At 54.5% G+C, this 22063-nt stretch overlaps 1 protein-coding gene across 2 annotated transcripts; it reads left to right on the forward strand.

Annotated features, from left to right (window-relative positions):
- Positions 1-298: 298 nt before the first annotated feature.
- Nr5a1 (nuclear receptor subfamily 5 group A member 1) lies at positions 299-21879 on the forward strand. 2 transcript variants are annotated; one of them, XM_021150705.2, is made up of 7 exons: positions 299-437; positions 3985-4101; positions 4206-4347; positions 6204-6832; positions 12511-12630; positions 14284-14431; positions 20292-21879. In XM_021150705.2, exons 2-7 carry the CDS (start codon positions 4000-4002, stop codon positions 20537-20539), a joined length of 1389 nt encoding a protein of 462 aa, XP_021006364.1. In that variant the 5' UTR covers positions 299-437; positions 3985-3999; the 3' UTR covers positions 20540-21879. The 2 variants fall into 2 exon arrangements, with proteins under 2 accessions (XP_021006364.1, XP_085686910.1); XM_085830784.1 differs by lacking the exon at positions 299-437 and adding an exon at positions 3719-3909.
- Positions 21880-22063: the final 184 nt, after the last annotated feature.

Raw genomic sequence — 22063 nt, forward strand, 5'->3', positions numbered from 1 at the left:
TCCGCCTACATGGGGTCCCAGCCTCAGGCTCCCTCAGCAGCCTGGACAGCCAGCTGGCCAAGGCCTCTCCAGTGCCTTGGCCTCTGCCCCCACCCAGGGCCCCCATAAAGATAGGGATATTTTTTTTCTTTTAGAAGAGTGAAAAAAGATATAGACCCAAATGAAGAGAAACACCAACAAAGGAGGAGAAAGGCCTGCAGAGTCACGTGGGGGCAGAGACCAATTGGGCCTCCGGTGGCCCCCCCACCCACGAGGGGAGGAGGAAAGGACGATCGGACAGGGCCAGTTTCCAGTCCGCCGCTGCTCGCCCGCTGCTTGGTGAAGAAGTTTCTGAGAGCCCGCTAGCCACTGCCCTACCTGGGGCCTGGGAGCCTCCCCACCAGGACCCTGGTGCCCAGTGTCCACCCTTATCCGGCTGAGAATTCTCCTTCCGTTCAGTAAGTGAAGGCCGGGGCCCAGGCCTCTAATGGCCAGCCTCCCTCCTCAGTGCCTTGCTCCGGCCTAGACTGGTCACTGCCTGCTCTACAGAATGACCAGCGCCCACCAATCTGGGCAGGGAAAAAGCCAGGGGTCCTTCTAGATCCATTTCCCCACTACAATACCCCTCACCTTTCCTATGGTGTGTTACAGAGGAGCTAGGCCTATGGCGACAGACCCAGTAGGGTCTGAGGGTGGTTGGTGGTGTCTTAGAGGTAGCCGGGAGTTCCTGAGGGTGTGGTGTTCTGTGTCTGTCCTGAGGGTTCTCTTAGGTTTGTCTTCTGGTCTTGGAGTCTTGCTGCCTGCGTGTCTGAGTTGCATCTATGGAGGTATCTGAGCCTCCATATGTGTATGTCTGTGTTTCTACTGTAAGTCAGGGCCAGTGTCTCTTTTGCTTCCCTGGGTAAATGGATGAAGGGCTGTACGTCACTATAAGGGTGTACAGGAAGGGGGGACATTAAGTGGAACCCTGGAGGAAAGGGCTGAGATAGAGGCAGAAAGGTAGAGAGCAGCTTGGTGCCCATCCCCCATCCCACCAGGGATTTAGCCCAGAGGAGTGTCCACATTATCCAAGATGCCCCTGGTGGGCTACTCGAGAGATGCCCAGTCAGAATCCCAACCAACCCCCATTCCTTCATCCCCATTGCCTGCTGGCCTCTGAGCCTAGGTTCATCTGGGGGCTTTTGTTTTGGTTTTGTTTGTGTTTTTGCGATGTAAGAAATGAACAGCAGAGCCTCACACTGGGCGTGGTCTGCCACTGAACCCCATTCCCTCCCCAGTTTCACTTTCTGAGGGTTCCTATCTGGAGGGAATTTGTTCAATAAGCCCGTGTAGCCCCTATCCCTGAGGTTTAGGTGCTCAGTGTGGGGAGAGGGCCTGCTCTGGCTCGCTCTCCTTCCTTCTACGATTCATCCACTTCAGCCACGCAATTTCACTCAACTCAGCTCTGTAGGACGGGAGGGAATGACTTGCCTGAGCTAGGACTGGACAGCCAAGTCGGTTAGATTCGGTGGTTCCATCGGGTGAATGACTTGAGAGGTTCGCTGTGCTAGGTCCAAGCACAGCTTTGTCCAAGCACCCTAGTCCAGCACCCACAGAAACCCGAGCCACGGGTGGGATCCACACAGAGTTTTGAATGGGTGGGTCCCTGCCAAGGCATAACTGCTGTGCTTCCCCACTGAGGCTTTCTGGCGTCCATTTCCAGTCCCTGGCACTGACTTCCACCCCTGGTGGCTAAGGAGACTGGGCTGGATTGAGTAGATCCAAAGATCTCTCAACCTCAGTTACTTAACTTGAAAAGCCATCTGGTCTGGTGCACGCTTCCAGCCCAGAGCAACTGCTCTGCCACCTCACCCGCAAGCCCAGTAGTTCTCCCCCGCGTTCTCCCCCTCTCCCTTAGCTAGAGCAGAGCTCACAGGGGCGCCTGGGTATAGCCCCACGGCTTTGCTTTTCGGGCTCTGCGCCCATGGAGCTCCGGCTGCTTACCAGACCTTGGGATGCGGTAGAGTGGAATTGACCATACATCCCATTTCCAGGCGAGCACCCTGAGGGAGACTCCTGGTAATGGGGTTCGCCCCCCGGAACTCTTGCTGTCCACTGCACCACATCCATTTTCAGCCACACTCTGGGAGAGCTGGCTTCGGATTAAGATACAGGGCTGGAGTGGGTGCCTGCAGCCTGAAGAGGCAAATGTGGCACTGCTAACTCAAAAGTCCAGTTTTTCCTTGCCCACCGCCCCACTCACGCCCTTAACCACTTTCACGCAGCCAAACGACCAGCGTTCAGGCCTCGGCACCCCTAAACTGGACTAGCAAACCGGAGCTCGCCTCCTCCCTGCGCAGGGTGGGGGTGGGGGGCCCGAAGCTTCCCCGCGCACGGCACCTGACCGGATTCCGGGGGTGCTCAGGGTCCCCAATTCTCTTAGAACTCGCGGGCTTCGGAGGATCGAGCTGGGACTGGAGGGCCAGGAGGTGAGGGTGAAGGCCGAGTGGAGCTGTAGGGAGGGCAGGACACAGGCCAGGTTGTGGGGAGGACAAGGACCGCGCCTCCGCCCCCGGATACCGCACGCGCGCATATAGAGCGGTCACCCCGGCCCCGCGCGGCGGGTTCGCGAAGCGCGCAGTGCGGCGTAGGGGCCCGGGTCCCAGGTGCGCCTCGAGCAGCCCCGCGGGCGGCGGGCGCGGGGAGGCGGGGGCAGAGCGGGACGGTCTCCCCGCCCTCGGCCCGAGTGGCCGTCATTGCGGGCGGGCAGCGCTGAGCCCGGGTGCGGCTTCATCGCGGGCGGCGGCGCGGCCAAAAGGTGCGGGGTTCGGTGCGGGCCGAAGGCGGGGTGCTGCTCGCGGGAGCAGCCTGGGTGGGCGCCGCCGTCGTACTGGCTCTCACGTTCCCGGCCACGGCTTTCGGGATTTGGACTCTCCGTCTGAGGTCTACCGCAGCCTGCCTCCCACTCTCTGTACCCCTTCTCCGCCGGAGGTCTCCGCCCCGCTCCCGCGACCCCGCTGCGCCCTCTACGCCCGCTCCCGGCCCGACGTCTCGGCTCGCCGGTGGGTGCCGTCGCTGCGTGGCTTTGTCTGCGGACCCAGCGGCCCGGCGCCTGGGTTCTCTGCTTCTCAGGGTCAGCCCCTGTCCCTCCACGGGGCCACGCCTTGGAGCTCTCTGCCCGAGCCGCAGCCTGTCTCCCCATCCCCGACCCTCTCGCTGGGCACCTCCATCCTTCAGGTTTTCCGTTTGTGTTTCTGTCACTCTCCTTGCCTCGGTCTTTCCAGGGTGTCTCTCCTTGCTCAGTGTCTCTCACTGTGTCTCTGATTCTGTGTCTCCGTGGTTTTCTCGTTGGGCCTGTCACTCCTAGCCTCTGATCCCGTCTTTTTCGTTACCCATCACAGGTCTTTCGTCTTTTCACTATGTACTGTATATCGATCTTTTAAAATCATCTCTCAGTCACCGATCACCATCTGTCCATCATCCATCTCACCTATCATTTATCTATCATCTATCTACATAATCTATCAATATCTACCTACCTACCTACCCAATCAACCATCTACGAATCTCTCCCAATGTCGTTGGCACCGCATTCCTGTCCCTGTCACCCAGGATCCCCTCTCCGTTGAGCAGTACTGGCTGGAGTCTCTGTCTCTTTTAGACTCTCTGCCTCGGGTCTCTGTCGGGCCCCCAGAACAATCCAGCTGTGTGCCCTACTTCGCCCTGGTTCCCTGGCGTCTGTCTTGCCCGCGTCCGAGCCTATCTGATTTTCTCAGAATCGGGGTTTTGTTCTCAGACAAACGAATCTGGATGGAAACGCATCGAATCCGAGGGTCCCGGATCGAGCGCAGCAGAGGCGGCGAGGAAGCAGCCCTGGAGCGCGGCGGGTGGCTGAACTGCAGCGCAGGGACATGGCCCGCAAACCCCCGCACCCGGCCCGGGCTAGGGACCGCCCCGTGTGCACAGACCAGGGCAATCCCAAGCCAGTCGCCGTTGGCCCGCGCTGACCCGATCCTCCTTCCACAGGCGGACGCCGCGGGCATGGACTATTCGTACGACGAGGACCTGGACGAGCTGTGTCCAGTGTGTGGTGACAAGGTGTCGGGCTACCACTACGGGCTGCTCACGTGCGAGAGCTGCAAGGTGAGCGCAAAGCGGGAGCAGGGAGGGTGTAGGCAGCGGGTGGCAAGGGTGCGGGCGGCGAACGAAGGTCGGGACCTGGCGCTCATTCCCTTCCTCTGGAGCAGGGTTTCTTCAAGCGCACAGTCCAGAACAACAAGCATTACACGTGCACCGAGAGTCAGAGCTGCAAAATCGACAAGACGCAGCGTAAGCGCTGTCCCTTCTGCCGCTTCCAGAAGTGCCTGACGGTGGGCATGCGCCTGGAAGGTGCGCGTCCTGCACGCCCGGGACCCCTGACTGCTGGCCGCCCCAGGGAGCCGCGGGCGGGCCTGGGAGAGGGGCTGAGGGGAAAACGGAGCAGTTTCTGGATCCAGGTGATTGGCCCCTCGGCGTGACGTTGGGGCCCCAGCTCTGCAGGGAGCAGAGGCAACTAGGGAGTCTAGGGCCAGAAGAGTGTAGCATGTTAGGGCCTGCCTGGGCTCAGTCCCAAAATATCAAAAACGAGACTTCCAGACTATGGTGGCCCATCCCTGAAATCCTAGGACTCTGGAGACTGAGGCAAGGTAACCATGCCAGTCATCATATTGAGATCCAGTATCCCCCCACCCCTACCCCGGGAGGCAAGTCTTTCTCCAGGACAGAACTGTGCCCCAATAGTCCCACTGTATGAGAAGCTCCCAGACACCCCCATAAATTCCCCATACCAGCCAAAGCCACAGCTCTCAATAACTTGACCATGTTCAAATCCCAGCTTTATCACTTGTAGACTAGGGACTTCTCTGAGCTGCAGATGCCCCCATTTGAATAATGAAGTAAAAAAGTAATGCTCGCCTTGTGTTAGTGGGAGGACTGGGGGGAGGGGGGAGTAAGAAAAAGCGGGAGTTGCCTGATGTGAAGGGAAAGACTCGGCAGAATAGCTGTAACTGCCATTACTATCACACTTTCTGATGCCATTTGTCCATCACTCTTTAGACTGTGCATCTGTCTGTCTGTCCGTCTGTCTAGGCATGTAAGTTTCACAGGAATTGAGATTCCTTCCCATGCAGAGTCCACCCCTGAGAAGGTTGGGGTGAAGGGAACAATGGCCTATAGCTGCCTCTCCCCTTCTGTTTTGGTCCAGAGAGGAAAGCAATGGTCCATCAGGAGAGACTCAGAGAGTGGACAGTCATAGCTTCTACCCCGCTGGCCCCAGTCGGGCTGAGCGCCCAGCCAGCAGCTGTTGGCTAAAGTTTTTGCAGAGAAGGCCCTGAAGGCTGGGGAAAGCTGTGGAAACATCCTGCTACCTAGAGAGGGACTCAGATTGAAGGAGGTACCCTGTCCGGTGTCTGGATCCCTCGTGCCTAGGTCCAGGTCCGAGCAGGCAGAGAGCTGGCTATTGTGGGTGGCAGAGCCTGCGCAGCAACCTGAGGGAGCAAAGCCCCACTGTTCACCTCCCGGCAGGAAGATATGTGGAGGGCAGGCTCCCAAGGCTTTAGTTGTGTGGAACACCACCCCTCTCCCTTTTCTCAGAGCTTGGGTGGGGTCCTGTCTGAGCAAGGGCTGGAGCCACACTGGAGCTGCAGAGATGCACCTGTTGAGTCTGGCTGGTGACACATTCTTGGCCAGGAGAAAAACATCTGGTCAGCAAAATAGATCCCCTCCTCCAGCACCAAACCCAGGCTCACAGTAGACTGCTGTAGGGGAAGCTTTGTACAATCAAGAAGGCACCCCACCGTGAGCAAAGCAGACTAGGGCCCCTTTGCTTTCCCCATCTCCCTGTCAGAGCCTGGACGGGGCACCTGAACCTAGGAGCTCTCAGTCTGAGGTATGGGGCAGGACAGGAGGTTCTGCCTGGGGGAATTCTGAGACTTCCGGAGGTGGCAACATTGGACTGGGTGTTAAGTAAATGAAGAAAAAGAAAGAGGTTCCAGGCAGAGGGGAGGGTGGGTGAGTGGGTGGAGGAGAGGGAGATGGGGTCAGGAGAATGTGGAGAAAGGCCTGGGATGCCAAACCAAGGCTGATGAAGACCACTGAATAGGAATGGGGAATGGTATAAGCGTGTGTGAGAGAGACATATCTTTTGGGAAAAGATCTGTGGCAGAGAGTTGGGAAGGTAGAACCTGACAGACTGCTCCTGCCCACAGCTGTGCGTGCTGATCGAATGCGGGGTGGTCGGAACAAGTTTGGGCCCATGTACAAGAGAGACCGGGCCTTGAAGCAGCAGAAGAAAGCACAGATTCGGGCCAATGGCTTCAAGCTGGAGACCGGACCACCGATGGGGGTGCCCCCGCCACCCCCTCCCCCACCGGACTACATGTTACCCCCTAGCCTGCACACACCGGAGCCCAAGGCCCTGGTCTCTGGCCCACCCAGTGGGCCGCTGGGTGATTTTGGAGCCCCATCTCTACCCATGGCTGTGCCTGGTCCCCACGGGCCTCTGGCTGGCTACCTCTATCCTGCCTTCTCCAACCGCACCATCAAGTCTGAGTATCCAGAGCCCTATGCCAGCCCCCCTCAACAGCCAGGGCCACCCTACAGCTATCCAGAGCCCTTCTCGGGAGGGCCCAATGTACCAGAGCTCATATTGCAGCTGCTGCAACTAGAGCCAGAGGAGGACCAGGTGCGCGCTCGCATCGTGGGCTGTCTGCAGGAGCCAGCCAAAAGCCGCTCTGACCAGCCAGCGCCCTTCAGCCTCCTCTGCAGAATGGCCGACCAGACCTTTATCTCCATTGTCGACTGGGCACGAAGGTGCATGGTCTTTAAGGAGCTGGAGGTGGGTACCTCCTCATAGCCCCCAGTCCCTGGCTCTAGCTACTAATCTTAGCTGCCCATTATCACCCTTCTGATGGACAGTGCAGCCTAGTGGCTTCAGGCAGTGTCTGGGGAAGTACCACTGCATGGAAGAAGGGCATTTCTGAGCTATTGCAGCTTCCTGGTGCCTGCTGTTCCCTGTCTCTCTCTCTCTCTCTCTCTCTCTCTCTCTCTCTCTCTCTCTCTCTCTCTCTCTCTCTCGGCATTTCTATGGACAGCTCTATCTTTGAGACTCTGGGCTCCCTCAAACATTTGTCTTGGCCCCCAAATCTCCAGCCTATGTCAGAAGCAGGTCCCGCCATCCTATCCTCTCATTTATTCAGTAAGAACCCCAATCCCACCATCCTCAATTGTCAAAGATGTGGCTCTGGGTGTATGACTTTGTGTGTTTGTGGACCTGAGTACTACCTAGCTAATGTGATTTACTACCCTGTGATGATGGTGATGGTGATGGTGATGGTGTGTGTGTGCAAACATGTGTGTACAAGAATGTAGGATAACTAGATGGAATTCCTGCCACATGCAACTGCCCTCCCTCATCTCAGTGCCCTCTTTCTCTCAGGATTAGTGCACATAAAGGTAAAGAAAGCAGGATCACAGCTGGAGGGACTAAGGCTAGCAACAGGAAGAACTTTCGAGTCATTTCATCTACTAGTGTGAAGCCCTAAGGCTGGAGAGCTGATTCGGCAGTATCCTACCTAGCTCCTTATGCGCACCACCCCCAAGACAGACTCACTGCTGCCTGGCATGGGTACAACCCAACCTGACCCTCCTAGGTCAAGCCCCCCTGGTTGTTCTGAGGCTAGCTATAAACAGCTGGCTGCTGCCCCTGCCCCCCCCCCCCGCGGGAAGCACTGCAGCCTTGAGCGGCTGTCAGTGCTGACGCCACTCTGCCTGGGCTTCCTTTGGGCATGTGGCCAGATGGGCTGGGGGCACTGCCTGCCTGGCTGGCATCGAGGGGAATAAGGTAGAGCATGGGTTTTCTGAGCCTTATGGGGGAACCTCAAGCCCCCCAGGGGACTCTGGGAGTTAGGAACTGATGACTGACCGTGACTCTCATTTCCTCATGTCATGTCTCTGTCTTGAGTGACTTCTCTCACTGGCCCTTTCTAGGCCAAATGATGTAGGTAGATATTGATCAGATATTAGACCCTCCCACCTTCCCTGTACTGAACGCTCTGGAAGATTCCCCTCCCTGCCCCCCAAGACGCTGCAAATATTCCCTGAAGTCCCTGAACAGAGAGTAGAAGGAGCTAAGCATTCTCAGCTTTCCTGGATCTTGGATTCAGGGGCAGGGCACTTCCTCTGGCCGCCTTCCTGGTTGGGGAGGTGGGGGGTCATGCAGGATGGGAAGGGCTTTTGTCCTAGCGTTGCTGAGTGTTTTTTCCTGCTTCTGGCTTCTCTGTGGCCCAAACCTTCCTGCTTCCCCTTCCCAGAACCTGTGAAAGGAGCCCAGGAATCAAATCTTCACCATAGTCAGTGCTGCTTCTGAGGGACCTTGCAGATAAGCCCGAGCCCAGCACTTACAGACTCGCTAGAGCCAGTATGCTTTGCCAGGCTGGAGGGTCTGTGTCATAGAGGCCAGACATGCAGGTCAGAAGAGCTGAGGCTGCCCAGTGAGCTGGTTCTCACCGTGCCATGTGCAAATCTTAGGAGAGATTTAGGAAACTTAGGAAATCTGTGTCTCTATAACTAGGGTAGCCTCTGAGATGGGCACTGGGGACATCAGAATGAACTGGACCCAGGAAGCTGTAGGGAGAGCTAGAAGATATATGTAGATTGTCAAGGAACAGGTCCCCGAGTGCCTCGCGTGGAGAGAAATAGAGGACCTAGGGGAAACAGCTGCTACATCTGTGGGAGTCAAAGGTTTCTTTGCAGAAGTGGTCAGAAGACAGGTCAGGGCATGCACCCGTGGACTTAGCAAGTAACTCTGCTCTTCTGGCCTCAGTTTCTTCATTTGTAAGGGTAGGAGGAGCCTAACTGATATTTTCCTGGTACCCTGTAAAGGCTGGGTGAGCTAGAACAGGTAAAGAATTTGACATGTACATGAGAAACCCCATTGGCGGAGTCCATTCCTCCCCTCTGCTCGGCCCTTATTTGTAGTATAAGAAAGAATCTCCATTCTTCTCCCAGGACTTCTGGGAAGAACACAGGGAAGGACACACAAGGCCCACACACCTCTGAGCTCTGTAAAACAGGACCCACTTTGCCCCTGGTGGTGTACCAACTTGTTACCTGACCAGTGATAGACTCACCTTTACCAGGTGCTCAGCACAGTCATCAGGAAGGACAGGCTGGAGGAGGTGATGGCAGTCCATCTTGACATCTGTCCCTCCTCAGTGTCCCACTCTCCTTCCCCACGGAGGCCCCCCTTGGCAGCAGATAACTGCTCAGATAGATGGTTTATTGAGACACAGTGCGTCTGTCAGTACTGGGCTGATAAACAGTTGCTCAGCCAGGAGTGTGCCATGGTCAGCCATGGAGTGTCAGACCCTGAAGAATTACTGAGCCTGTTGGCCTTGGCTGCCAGACTGATCAGACCCCAGGGGCTCCAGAGAGGCCTGCTGAGGGAGAGGTCAGTACAACACCATCAATACCCTTCTTGGATGCAGACTGCTGTGTCAAGGCTCCAAGATTTGTGATGGGCCATAGGAGGACTCAACAGACAGGCTGGGCTGGCCAGGGACCCCGAGCCAGGACTACAAATGACCTTGTTCCCAAGGTGGCAAGAGGAAGGTGGAAACCAGCTCTTTGGGCTGAGAGATATTCTTACACACGCAGTTTCTCGTGGAGAGCACAGGCAGTCGCAGTATGTTGGAGTTGGGTACCCATGTGTGTATCTGCCCACCCACAGGAAGAGGTGAGCATGATAGGAAATTTTGCTTGGCCAAAAGGAAAATGGAGCAGGTCCTTCAGAACCTCTGGGGCTGGACCAGGTGCCCTGTGCCCTCTCAAGTGGCAGCTGTGCCCGATTGTCTCAATGCAGAAGAGGGAAGAGCGTCCTTTCCTATCACAGATCAGGAAATGATGGTTGAGGAGAGCACATGACCGGGTGAAGGGCTGCAGCCCGGGGTCTGGCGTGCTCAGCGTACGTAGCCTTATGCTGCAGCCTTCTCGTCGGTCCTCAAGCTGGGCCAGCCAGCCCCACAGCTGAGGTCTGGGTAGAGTCTGCTGCAGGGCTGGGCACCCAGGTCGCTGTGACCTCTCTGCCTTCTGCCAAGGCTCAGTCTGCTTATCTCCTATTACTCCTCTTTATCGTCTCTCCTGCCCTGCTTTTTCCATCTGGGCACAAGGGTATCTGCGCCTATGCCTGAGATGGGGACAGAGAATGCTCAACCCTGCTGGGCCTCTTTCTGGGTCACCCACATGGGTCTCTATTTACTTTGTTGCCACTGTGACCTTTTTATAGGTTTTTTTTTTTCTCCACCCAGGCATCCAGAAGTTCTAAGGGGCCCCTAGATCCCCCTGCCTGGTTTCACCTGGGTGATTCAGTCTTACTATCTGTCCCATGAGTATCTGTCACCTGGGCAGGCATGAGGGGCTCTGGCACTGAGTTTTAGTTTACTCCTTGGAAAGAGTGATGGAGAGGGAAATGTGAGGAGAGATGGGGATTCTATGGAGATCTCTATTCTAACAGTGATGGGGCTCAGGACAAGCAGAGAGGTCTGGGTTTGGGACCCAGAGGAGATGGGTAAGGACTGGCAGAAGCAGGGCCCCCCTGCTCTCCTGCCCTGTGTGTTGGAGCAGGGGTGGGTGGGTGGGATCCTGAGGAGCCTGCATGACTGTCTGGATGCTCTTTCCTTTTGACCCTCTGTCTTTGGTAGGATTACTATGGCTGTGTTGAAACGCAAAAGCAAAACCAAAAGCAATTTAGGTGTGAAAGGGTTTCTTTGGCTTACATATCCTGAGCTACAGCCATTGAGGGAAGTCAAGACAGAAACTCAAAGTGGGCAGGAACCCAGAGGCAGGAGCTGATGCAGAGGCCAAGGAAGATGCTGCTTACTGGCTTGTTCCCTATGGCTTGAGCAGCCTGCCTTTTTATAGAATCAGGACCACCAGCTTAGAACAGTGGTATGTTTCCCCCCACACCAATCACCAATTAAGAAAATGCCCTGTAGGCCTCCTTCCAGCTCAACCGTATGGACACATTTTTCCAGCTGAGGTTCCCTCCTCTCAGTTGACTCTAGTTGTGTCAAGTTGACATAAGACTAGCCCACACACCTGTCCTCTCCTTTCTCATCACCTGCCTGAGGACCCCCAGAGAAGAGGGAAAGGCTGCTAAACCGAGGACAGAGCTAGTCTTTATGTCTAGTTATCTCTCCTTGGGCTTGAGGGAAGGATGAATGTTTTATGGAGTGAATGCCCCTTCATCAGCTTCTTGCTGATGCCTGAAGGGCCAACAGTGGCATGGGGGAAGCCAGTTCTGCCCTCTCATACTCCAAAGTACCGAGAAAGACGGGCATGGATTGGTGCCATCTTAGCTCCAAAGGGTAGTGAGAAAGCAGGGTTGAGCAGGGGCTTCATGGACAAGGTAACCAGTCTGTAGGAGACTCTGAAGTCCTGGTGGCAAGTGGGACAAGCGGGGAGGTTGTCTTCTATGTCTGGTAAAGAGCATGGACCTAGAGGCACACTGAGCTGTACAACCATAGGTGCCTTGCCTGAGCTCAGTGCTCAATTTCTTCTCTCTGTAAAATGATGGTGACTGTCAACGGGGTTGACATGCAGCAAGGTTGGTGGTAGTCACTTCAAGGTGTGGTCCAGAGAGAGCTGGGAGTATCTAGCCAACCTCAGTCCCATTCCTGGAAATCCCATGTGGTAGAAAACAAGAATTGGCCTCTATATGCACACTGTGGTACACACACACACACACACACACACACACACACACACACACACACACAAATGTAAAGCAATTATTTTAAAAAGAAAGTCTTTGGGCTGGGTGGGGAAAAGGAGGTGAGTGGGGATAGGACAGTGAGGGAGGAGAGGTTGGGTATAGGGGTGAAGGAGGAGATGGCAAAGTATCTCTGGCTGTAGTTATCATGGCACTAAGCAGAAGTTGCTCCTGTTGGAAGCATCTGTCTGTTCTGTGGGAGGATGCAATGACCCCAGAGTTGGGGGATACTCAGCAGGGACTGTCCTCCCCTGGGCTCCAAGGCCCAAATGCACCCTGATGGTTAGAATCTACCTTGCTCATTGTTCTGTTATCACTGCAGACAGCTGAGAGCCCGTGAGCCAAGTAGCTCCTCTATCTTCCCCAGGAGCCTAGGTACCTCTGCAGCTCCCCCCAGGGACCCTGCAGGGGCAGCCATGATCACAGGTCCTCTACTGGGCATAAGTGGTGAGGGTTGGTCTTCACAGCATTAGCTCCTAGTCTTTGACATTTCCTGGGTGTGGGATATGTGACTGACCCTCTCCAAACATTGGAGTCACTGAACGATTGAAAACATGGAGGTCCAGAAAAACTCTGGGACACATGTGAGGTCACACATCTAATGGGGGCCTGAAGAAGGCCCTCACTGGGCCCCAATGAAGCAAACAGCTGGGCAGATAGGACCATCTGAGACTTTGAGCAGAGAGTTGAGAGAAGGGCCCGGAGGACAGTCCCCAGCTAGACCTCTGCATGATTCTTTCCTACAGGTGGCTGACCAGATGACACTGCTGCAGAACTGCTGGAGCGAGCTGCTGGTGTTGGACCATATCTACCGCCAGGTCCAGTACGGCAAGGAAGACAGCATTCTGCTGGTTACTGGACAGGAGGTAACTGAACTGGTCAAACCCCTAGTCCTGCATAATCCCAGGCCTCTCCAGGCTGACTCGGGACACCCCAAATTCCAAATTCAGGGACATGCACTAGCCAGGCTTCTCTGTCCTGGGGCCTTTTGAGGAGCCACAGTGTGGAATGGTCAGTGGAGGTTCTTATAGGAGATAACAGTGGAATTGGATCTCCCCAAAATAAGGCAGAGTTGGTCAGCTGGTACTGAAGTGACAGGTAGCAGTCTATGCTGTCACACATGTGGATGCTGCAGGATCAAGGACTCTGAGAAGGGATTCAGAATAGGGCCAAGGAACTGTGGGGTGGCAAGTGTGAGAGATGAGGTTACAGGCATTGCTAAAGGCTGGTGAGCAAGTGAGACCCTGTAGGTCTCCATTCTCATAAATGATGAATGAATGAATGAACGAACGAACAAAGGAACACAAGAGTGGGCGAAAAGTCCAGAGAGTCCAGAGAGACTCAGAATTTGGCCCTTTTAGATCAGAGAATGTATTACAGGGGTGGGAAGTCATGGAGAAGGCCTGGAAACTCCTGAACTCCACCTCCACCCACAGGAGGGATATTAGGGTTCCTAGTGGATGTGGGTGAAGGAGCCTAAAGTGCTAGGGTTTGGAGACACATTTAAAGAGGACAGCACAGAGATGGTGAGAGGAGGTATAGGGAAAGAAGTAGGAGGAAGAAAAGAAAATCTCTGGAGACAGGAGAGTGGCCTCATGAGGGGACACAGGTTGAATAGTGGGCACAGTGGGTACTGGAACAAAATGCAGATCAAGGTCCTACTTCCCACCCCCTGCCTCTCAGGACCTGTGTCCTCATTTTGGGTTCTTATCTCCCATGTTTCAGGCCACTGGAAGAAGGAATGGGGATGCTGGTCAAAAGGGGTTACTCTGGGCCACAAGAGTGCAAAGATAGGATCTGGGGGATACATGGTGCTGCGAGAACATTCTGGGTATAGCCACCCACCTATGCTTGATTGTGTGACTCTGCACATACAAAGATGTGTGGGTGTCCATAGCTGCCTGGCACAAGTGTAAGCACAAATGCGTATGCAGGTGTGTGTCTGTGTTGCTGGGAATAGCCACTGAAGGGCAGGAGTGGGCGTGGATGTGCAGATGTGAGTACCATAGCTTCAGGGAACAGATAACAGCCTTGTGAATATATCTGCATGAATGTGTGTGTGTGTGTGTGTGTGTGTGTGTGTGACAGAGAAAGAGAGACAGACACAGACAGACAGAGAACGAGGTAGGTTCTGATGGACCAGCTCTTATATGGTGGCCATTTCCTGTGCTCAGCAGAACCACCCCTACTGCATTCTCCCCTGCCCCAGGAAGGGCACTTGTCAGAGTCAGCTGTACAAGAACTGTTCCCACTACAGGGCTGGAGGCAGTTCTTTGTAAATGAAGTATCCTTCAGCTCCGCAGTGTTCCCACTGCCTGGTGCCTGCTCCACTGCCACTAAAGATGAGGCCAGCCATGGGGGCTCAGCTTGGTTCAACAGAGGGAACAAAGCTGGCAAAATAGTGAGGCTGAGGCTCAGTGCTTGAGCCAGGTCACTGCCCAGGACCTTCTGCCCTGTGCCCTTTCATCCAATCCCCTGTCTCTCTGCCCACCTCCCTGACCTGCCCTCTGCCGGTACAGGTGGAGCTGAGCACAGTGGCTGTGCAGGCTGGCTCCCTGCTGCACAGCCTGGTGCTGCGGGCCCAAGAGTTAGTGCTCCAGTTGCATGCACTGCAGCTGGACCGCCAGGAGTTCGTCTGCCTCAAGTTCCTCATCCTCTTCAGCCTCGGTGAGTGGCCTCTGCAGGCGCTGCAGTAGAGGGTGGTAAAGATGTTGAGGGCCCTACTGTGCTTAGAAAACCCAAGGGACAAGGATCCTCCTATAACACAGTGAGTGTTATAAGGGCACACTGTGGGTCAGGGCCTGGCTGCTCCCTGGAGAGACTTGGTTTCTTCCTGTGAAATCCTGAAGGCTGAGATGTTGTCTATGTTTTATTTTCCATGGGGTGAGGACCTTTCTGAACACCTGATTTGTGCCAGAAATTGCTCTTCATACCTAGCATGCGTAAATGCCTGCTGCATTTAGGACTCTCTCTTCCCTGGCTCCCATCCTAGGGTCCCTACTTTTCCCTAACTCCCTGAACTACAGGGACCCAAGTTCTGACTCTAGATCCCTTCACCTGTACATTCATTCATTGTATAAACATCTGCTGGTGCCAGGAACTGGAAACAACATAGCAAATGGGAAAGACCCCAACTGCTACCCTCAGTACTTAGGGGAACAGCAAGTGTCTTATAAAGGGCAGAATACATAGATGGGGGACTGCATAGCAGCACGATGCAACTATTATGGAGGTATGCCTCAGAGAGCCCAAGTCCTGGGCTAGAAAGCTTGGAAGAGAGAGTCTCCGTGGGTGAGTTGGGCGGAGGATTCGTCAGTGGGGAAGCAGGTATGGAACTGGAGAGAAGACAGAATGGAGATATGGCTTTGTGGCAGTCTGGCAATGATGCTTCCTAGGGTGTAAGAAGTGTTTGGAAACAGAGAGGAGAAGGGAGCTGGTCAGGAAGCCCAGTGCTCAGGCAGAGTTGGCCTACTTGCCACTTCCATGTGGCTGGGGACAAGGGCCTGGGACTCTCAGCCTGTCTAGGGTTCCACAGAATGTTAGGAAATGAAGTTGCCACCTTAGAGTGTAGCACAGCTTTAGGTGCCCTGGCCATGCTTGGGAGGATCTTGGGTGAGGTGCTCAGCAAAGAGGACTTCTCAGCATCAGTCAGAGCTCCAGCCGTGCTCTCTCCCCTAAGAGAACCCCACGGCCCCCTTTCTCCTACAAGCAAAGCTACTAGGCCCAGTTGGACATTGGCCTCCCAATTTCTCCTGGGGCTGGACTCAGTGGTGCCTTGACTTGGGGCAGCTCAGCACCCCTCTCCCATCCCATATGCTAACTTCACCTCCAGTAACTTAAGAGAGATCAGTGCTAGAGTGGGGAGCGTGGGAAGAGCCTGGATAAGTGCATGGCTGCCTGGAGTCTAACTCTGATCTCTCTGGCTTTGTGCAATTGAGCAAGTCACTCTCTGAGCCTCTATTTCCCCATGTGTGAAATGACATCCGTCAGTGTCCTTGACATGCTGCAAGGATACAATGAGGCAATTCTACCACAATCCTGGCCCTCAGAAGTGTGTGCTGATATTCTTTATTAATCATCCTTATTAAGTCCATAAACAGATGAGCCAGAGTGACTGAACAAACCAGCCTACAGGCTCAGTCTTTATCCGTGCTTTGCGTCTGACTGAGGGCTTTATTGTCTCAGGTCTGGCCATGGTGGCGGAGGAGTTCTCAGCTCAGTGGGCCTGAAGTTGGGTTGAGGTAGGGGGTGTCAGAGGAACAGGAGACAGTGATTCTGGGACCTCAACCTACTGGAGCCTAGAATGAGGGGACAATGACTGAGACTCTGTGACTCTAGAGAAAACCCTGACTAATACACTGGGTCATAGAGTCCTTGGAAAGAGACTTCATGTTGGGATAGGAGGTGAGCAGTCCAGTATGATCAGAGTTTGGGTAACTACTGGGTCAGGATGCAGGATGCAGGATGCAGTACATATATCTAAGCTGGACCCTGCAGTGTGAATATGAGTGTGCTGAAACAAACAGAAGGAACAGCCTGTTGGAAGTTATGGGAAGGGGATGGGTAGAGAGGAGGCTACAAGGTAGACAGGGGATGAACTGTGCATGGCCTTGGTTATTGGGTACCTTGAGCCTTGCTCTGAAATGGCTCCCACTCTGGGAATAACATGACCACCTCACATCTGCATATCACCATCTAAGGCCCTTCCAGCTGCAGCCTGGGGTAGGATAGTAGGTTGATAGCCTAAGCCCTGCAGCAGGCAACACCTGTAGCTGGGTGATGATAGATGGCTTTCTGACTCTGAAATGCAGGATTCCTCGTCAAAGCTGAGCTTTCAGGAACTAGAACTCAAAACAGGGCTGGCCACCTGTCCACAGACATCTAGTCAGCCTGCTTATGGCATCCTCAGCATCACCGCCCTGGGCTGGGCAGCCTCAACCCCAGGCAGTAACTGTCATCCACCCCCACCCTGTCCCTCTCCACACACCTCTTTCTCGCTTGTCTCTGCAGAAGGGTGCCATTTGGCGTCTAAATAGCATCTCAGGCAGCTCAGAGGCAGGTAAGGAGGCTTAATTAAAATTAGTGCCTCTCTCCTGGCAATCGCAGTGTTTATGAAGATGGGCCCGGCCGGCATTGTTCCGCCGAGGACTTAATCGAAGCTTAATGGATTGACCTAACATTCGATTTCCTGATTCCCATTGAGGCGCACGGCAGCATTCCCTTAAGCGTTTGCAATTTACCCACCGCTCCAAGCCAACAAAAGACGGACTGAATAGCAGTGCCACTCGAGGGGCCATTGTGCGCGGGGGCGCCTGCCTGAGTCACTGCTATTGGGACAACATTCTTTATGCCTCGCTGGAATGAAAGGATTATTCAAATATTCAATTAAACCGTGAAAAGGGGGCTTTTCTGAGATCCCGGGGGCCCCCAGCTCATGGAGCTAGCGGCTGCTCCCAGGGTGGGGTGCCATCTCCCACCCCTTCTGCCTCCAGGGATGTGGGCAGTACCGTCCATTCTGCAGGCTCAGGGCCCAGGCTGGTACTCAGCAAGGGTCCCTGTCCTGACCTGCCCCATCTTATAGAAGATAGGTTCCGGGGTGGCCTCTGGTTGCAGAGCTGGGGTGTGGGCCCCTTGGCATGTGAAGGGAGAATCTCCAGGTTGGAGACGATGCCTGTTCCTGGCTCTGAGAGCAAAGGTTACCGCACTCAGTGTGACATGGCTGTATTCCATCCCTTAGACTGGGTGAGAAGAGAGGTAAACTGATCTAAGGTTTCCAGGTGAGGGAAAAGTTAGGTGTGAAGTCAGACCCAGGGTGGGATCTTAGGCTAACCCCATAGGTTGCAGAGAACCTGATTCGGAAGCTCTAGGAATCTCAGCCCCGCCCTGCCCGCCCACAGCCGGAAGTCCTGCAGCTCCTAGAATTAGACAGGCTTGGGTCTGAATCCTTCCCTGATACCTGTGAGTGGTCTAGGCACACTCTTGCAGAATGAACTTCTTGCAGTCTAGATATCTGAAGGGATGACCCAGGCTGGTGCCATGAAACGGATCCCAGCTTTGGTCTATGGCTGCTGTGGGTGTCCACCCACCCTATAGCTGCTGCCATGCTCCAGGGCCATGGAGGTCTTAATATGTGGGAACTGAGAGTCCAGAGCTTTCTTAGAGAGGGGCTGTCCCTGAAAGTTGTCCTTGCCCTGTGCCCTCCCCCTTCTACCCCACTGTCATCCTGAGTCCCTGATGCTTGTTGCTGAGAACAGTAAATCCTGGTAAAGCCAGAAGCCGAGGCCCTGGTGCCTCCATCCCTTCCATCTGAGCAGCATCCTGGCCCATCCTCCTCCACCTCATCTCTTTCCTCTGAGCCCCTTTACTGGGTAGCCTTGAGGCAGACCCCATCTTTCTCCTGTTAAGAATGTAAGAATAACCCAGGGACAGTGTGGAGGTGCTGGCTGATGATACAGGGATGGGAAAGGGGTTGGGGCAAGGACAGATGGCATCTCTTGCTTCCAGGAGACCAGCTTAGTGGAATGACTTCCTGTGATCACCTTGAAATGTACCTGAAGCCAGCCAGGCTAGAGAGCCAGTTTGCTCTGTACAGTTGGGTAGGCTTCACTGTACTGGGGGACTGAGGCAAGGAAGGATTGGGCTGTAATCGCAGAATATTCCTCTAGACAAAGGGAGCCCCCCCTCTTTTTTTTCCTAAAAGGCATAAAGATGTCTGTGAACTGGTGGCAATCCCAGGGAAGGGAGGAAGAAAATGACCCTAGCCCACTTATTGGAGGGTGATGGGAGCCAGGGTAGAAGCCAGCAGCTGCCAAATCCTGCCATACGACTCAGGCCAGCTCCGGTTTCCCTAAATCCATCTCTGGACAACACAGGCCTCAGCGGGTATGCTGGGGGCGGCGGAGGATCAGGGTTGCCAGGCACCTCAGCTTTCCTGGCGCAGTGGGTGTTAAGAGGGATTAGAGGGCCAAGAGCGCATGCTGGACCAGCTCCCCCACAGTAGAAAGACTGGGGTACCTACCTCAAGGGAGGAAAGCAGATGAGTGACCCATCTTGTGAACCTCTGGAAATGACAGCCCAGCAGAGACTAGGGTAGGCTGGGGGTCTGATGTTAATTAAACTCCTAAGCAGGACATGAGCTGATAGAGGCTGAGAGCTGTGACAGGGGCTTGGTGACAAGAGAGGGACCCGGACACCCTGTTTCCAGCCCCTTTCCCTGAGGAAGGTGACCTTTTGTGCAGAACAGGCAGGGACTTTTCCACAAGGCAGCTCACTCCTAACCAACTCCAACGGCCTCTTTTGTGTCTGAGGCAGGACTAAGGCCCAAGGATGCACTGATCACCACACTCCAGCCCCAGTCACATTTGGTCCACACTGAGCCACCTGCTCCTCTCTCTCTCATTGGGAGCTGGCCTTCCATGTCTATCTGCAGCTTCGTGGCGACCATTGTTCTCACACAGCATGTCTGTATGGAGAGGGCTAGTAAGCCAGGCTGCCTGCCTGTTGTTCACCCGCCCGCCTTCTTTCCACCCTCCCCCAACCCTCTCTTTTCCTTTTTTGATAGTATAGGGGATAGAACCAGGGCCCATGAGTGCCAGGCCAACAGTGTGCTCTAAGCTACACTTTACTTCAGTGCCATTTTACATTTATGGAAATGGCTTTGCCTTGCAAACCTTCAGTTCTTCCCACTCTCTCTTACCTGGCACTCTGCCCTGCTTTTCAACATGGCTCCATGTGCTCTGGGTATATCCATTCCCCAACTTCCCAGACGTAACCGAATGCACTCACCCATGTCCCTTCTCATCATGAACAGTGCTGCAAAGAAGCTGACCCCAGAATCCTATGACTGAGCCTCTTTCCAGGGTATGCCCAGAGCGCTCATGGGTCTGACACCCTAAGACAGGTCCTTTGGACAGTGATGTTGATGGTGGTGTCTATCAGGGAAGGGGTGATGGCTATAGGAAGGCTTTGATATGCTTTCTCACAAGTCGGTACCTTACATCCTGGTAGAGACAAGTGCACCCCATTTCATAGATGAGGAAATAGAGAGGTGTAAACACCACACTAGCAATACATCTGCTGATGCTCTGGATGGTCTTGTCAAGTAACCATGGTGACAACAGCAATGGTGACTGGGCCGGTGATATGGTTTAGTGGTTGGTGATGGTGGCGGCCATACTGATAGAACACGGATTAGTCCACTTGGGAGGCAGAGAGAAGCAAGTGGGTCCAGACCAGCCAGGGAGACATAGTGAGATCCCGTCTCAAAAAAGAAAGAAAATAAACAAACAAAACAAAGACAAAGAAAGCACAGGGAGACATCTGGGGACAATATACAGAGTGATGTCAGTGACGGTGGCCACAGGGTGGAGGTGGGGAGGCTGCCATTGAGAGGCTCATAGCAGTCTCTGCACCCACAGGGTGGTATCCTCTGGGAATGTGGTATGGTGCTGGTAATACTGGTGACTGTGTCAGCCCAACTTTGTTGGTGGCACAGTGACAAGAGGGTGATGGGCTGCTCCCGTTGCAGATGTGAAATTCCTGAACAACCACAGCCTGGTAAAGGACGCCCAGGAGAAGGCCAACGCTGCCCTGTTGGATTACACCTTATGTCACTACCCACACTGCGGGGACAAATTCCAGCAGTTGCTATTGTGCCTGGTGGAGGTGCGGGCCCTGAGCATGCAGGCCAAGGAGTACCTGTACCACAAGCATTTGGGCAACGAGATGCCCCGCAACAACCTTCTCATTGAGATGCTGCAGGCCAAGCAGACTTGAGCCTGGGTGCCAGGCAGCGGGCAATAGGCAGGGATGCCACTGCCTTCAAAAGACTCCTTGCATTAGGTGATCCAGGAGCCTGTCACTAAGCCCCTGCCCCTGAGCTCCAGAGCTGTGTGTTTGGGATGACGGGCAAGGATGGGCGGGGATTGGCCGGGGTAGGTTGCCTTCACTAGCCATTGGCCTGTGTCTGCCACTTGGAGTGCCCCAAAGGGGGCTTCTAACCACTCCTTCCTCCATCAGCCCCCAGCTTTTTTTCCTGGTATCTGAGGTCCCAGGAGGAGGCTCAGGATTCCCTGGTGGGTCTGGATGTCCCTTGGGTCAGAGGTCATCCTGTCCCTCTCTCCTGTTATCAGAGGCAAAGAAAGGTCTACAGGCATCAATGAGGGCAGAGGAGGGGGTCTCCAGACTCCACTGAAGCAGGGAAGGAAGTCCACTGTTGTAAACTGAGTTTGCTAAATTTGGTCCCCAGAGGACACCATGAGAGAGGGTAGGGCAAAAAGAGCCCCTCCTGCCCTCTATCCATCTAATTCTGATCCTCTACCTGTAGAAGGACTTTGGTGTGATCATCCTTCTCCCGGGGCCCAGCTACCCAGGGAGGAGGAGTCTGGTGTAGTCACCATTCCTGCCCTAACCCTGCCCATCATCAGCTGGCTGGGCTGGTATTTATCTGCAAGGTTGCAGTCACCAGGATTCTTTTCCTTTCACCTAGATTGTCCTTGGAAAGTGTGTGAGAGAGGAGTGGGCAGGAGACAGAGGACTGAGCTGGGAAATGGGGACTAGCACCAAAGCTTTCTCCTGACATCTCTTTCCAAGAGTCAGGGTGGCATCTGGTCATCTCTATGTACTCCACCTCACCCCCGAGAAGAGCTATTGCTTGCCCTCTGCCTCAGCCCCACTAGGGAAGCAACAGGAGGCCTGCAGGGGCTTAGAGTCCGTGCAGGTGGGGATATGGGTAAATCTAGGAGAACTCACAGATCTTTATATGAGGACAGTGCTGAGGACTTTCTCATGGCTCCATCCTTTTGGTCCCTTGCCACTACCCTTGAAGCTGGCCTCAGTTCCCTGGCTGCTGCTTTGCCTCCTGAAAGCCACTCTGTAGGACCAAGCACTGGGAGAGAGGCCTAAGCCATCCTCTGTTCCGGACTGGACATCCACTGTCTTTCCTGCTTTCGCGTCAGATTTACAGCTTATGCTAGGCCTGCCCAACTGGACAAGGCTGTCTCCTGTCTTCTACTACCCTGGCTCAGCCCCCACCTCTGCTCCTGAAATGCGTGCTCCCACCAAGGCCAGAGACCCACAGCCCCAAGACAAGAAGTGCCCTTATAAACCCCTGCAGCCCTGCAGCCCTGAAATAAATTTTGCAATTAGTTTCCAGTAGCATTTGTGAATTTGCATTCTGAATCGAGGTGTAGTCCCTGGGGTAGGTTCTGGGTGGCAGTGAGGGTTTGCCTACCACCAAAACGTGTTCAGCTCAAACCTCTGGGAAGGGGCACTGTTGAAATGGCTCAGAAGGTAAAGGTG

This window comes from Mus caroli, unplaced genomic scaffold, assembly GCF_978045245.1.
Source record: "Mus caroli unplaced genomic scaffold, Mus_caroli_1 scaffold_2, whole genome shotgun sequence".
NCBI classification, from domain to species: domain Eukaryota; kingdom Metazoa; phylum Chordata; class Mammalia; order Rodentia; family Muridae; genus Mus; species Mus caroli.

Excerpts from the sequence above, each read along its gene's own strand:
- Nr5a1 (XM_085830784.1), top strand. The coding sequence starts at position 3,769 with ATGGAAACGCATCGAATCCGAGGGTCCCGGATCGAGCGCAGCAGAGGC. Across the intron at positions 4,348-6,203 it reads GGTGGGCATGCGCCTGGAAG|CTGTGCGTGCTGATCGAATG; the intron begins GTGCGCGTCCTG and ends TCCTGCCCACAG. Across the intron at positions 6,833-12,510 it reads TGGTCTTTAAGGAGCTGGAG|GTGGCTGACCAGATGACACT; the intron begins GTGGGTACCTCC and ends TCTTTCCTACAG.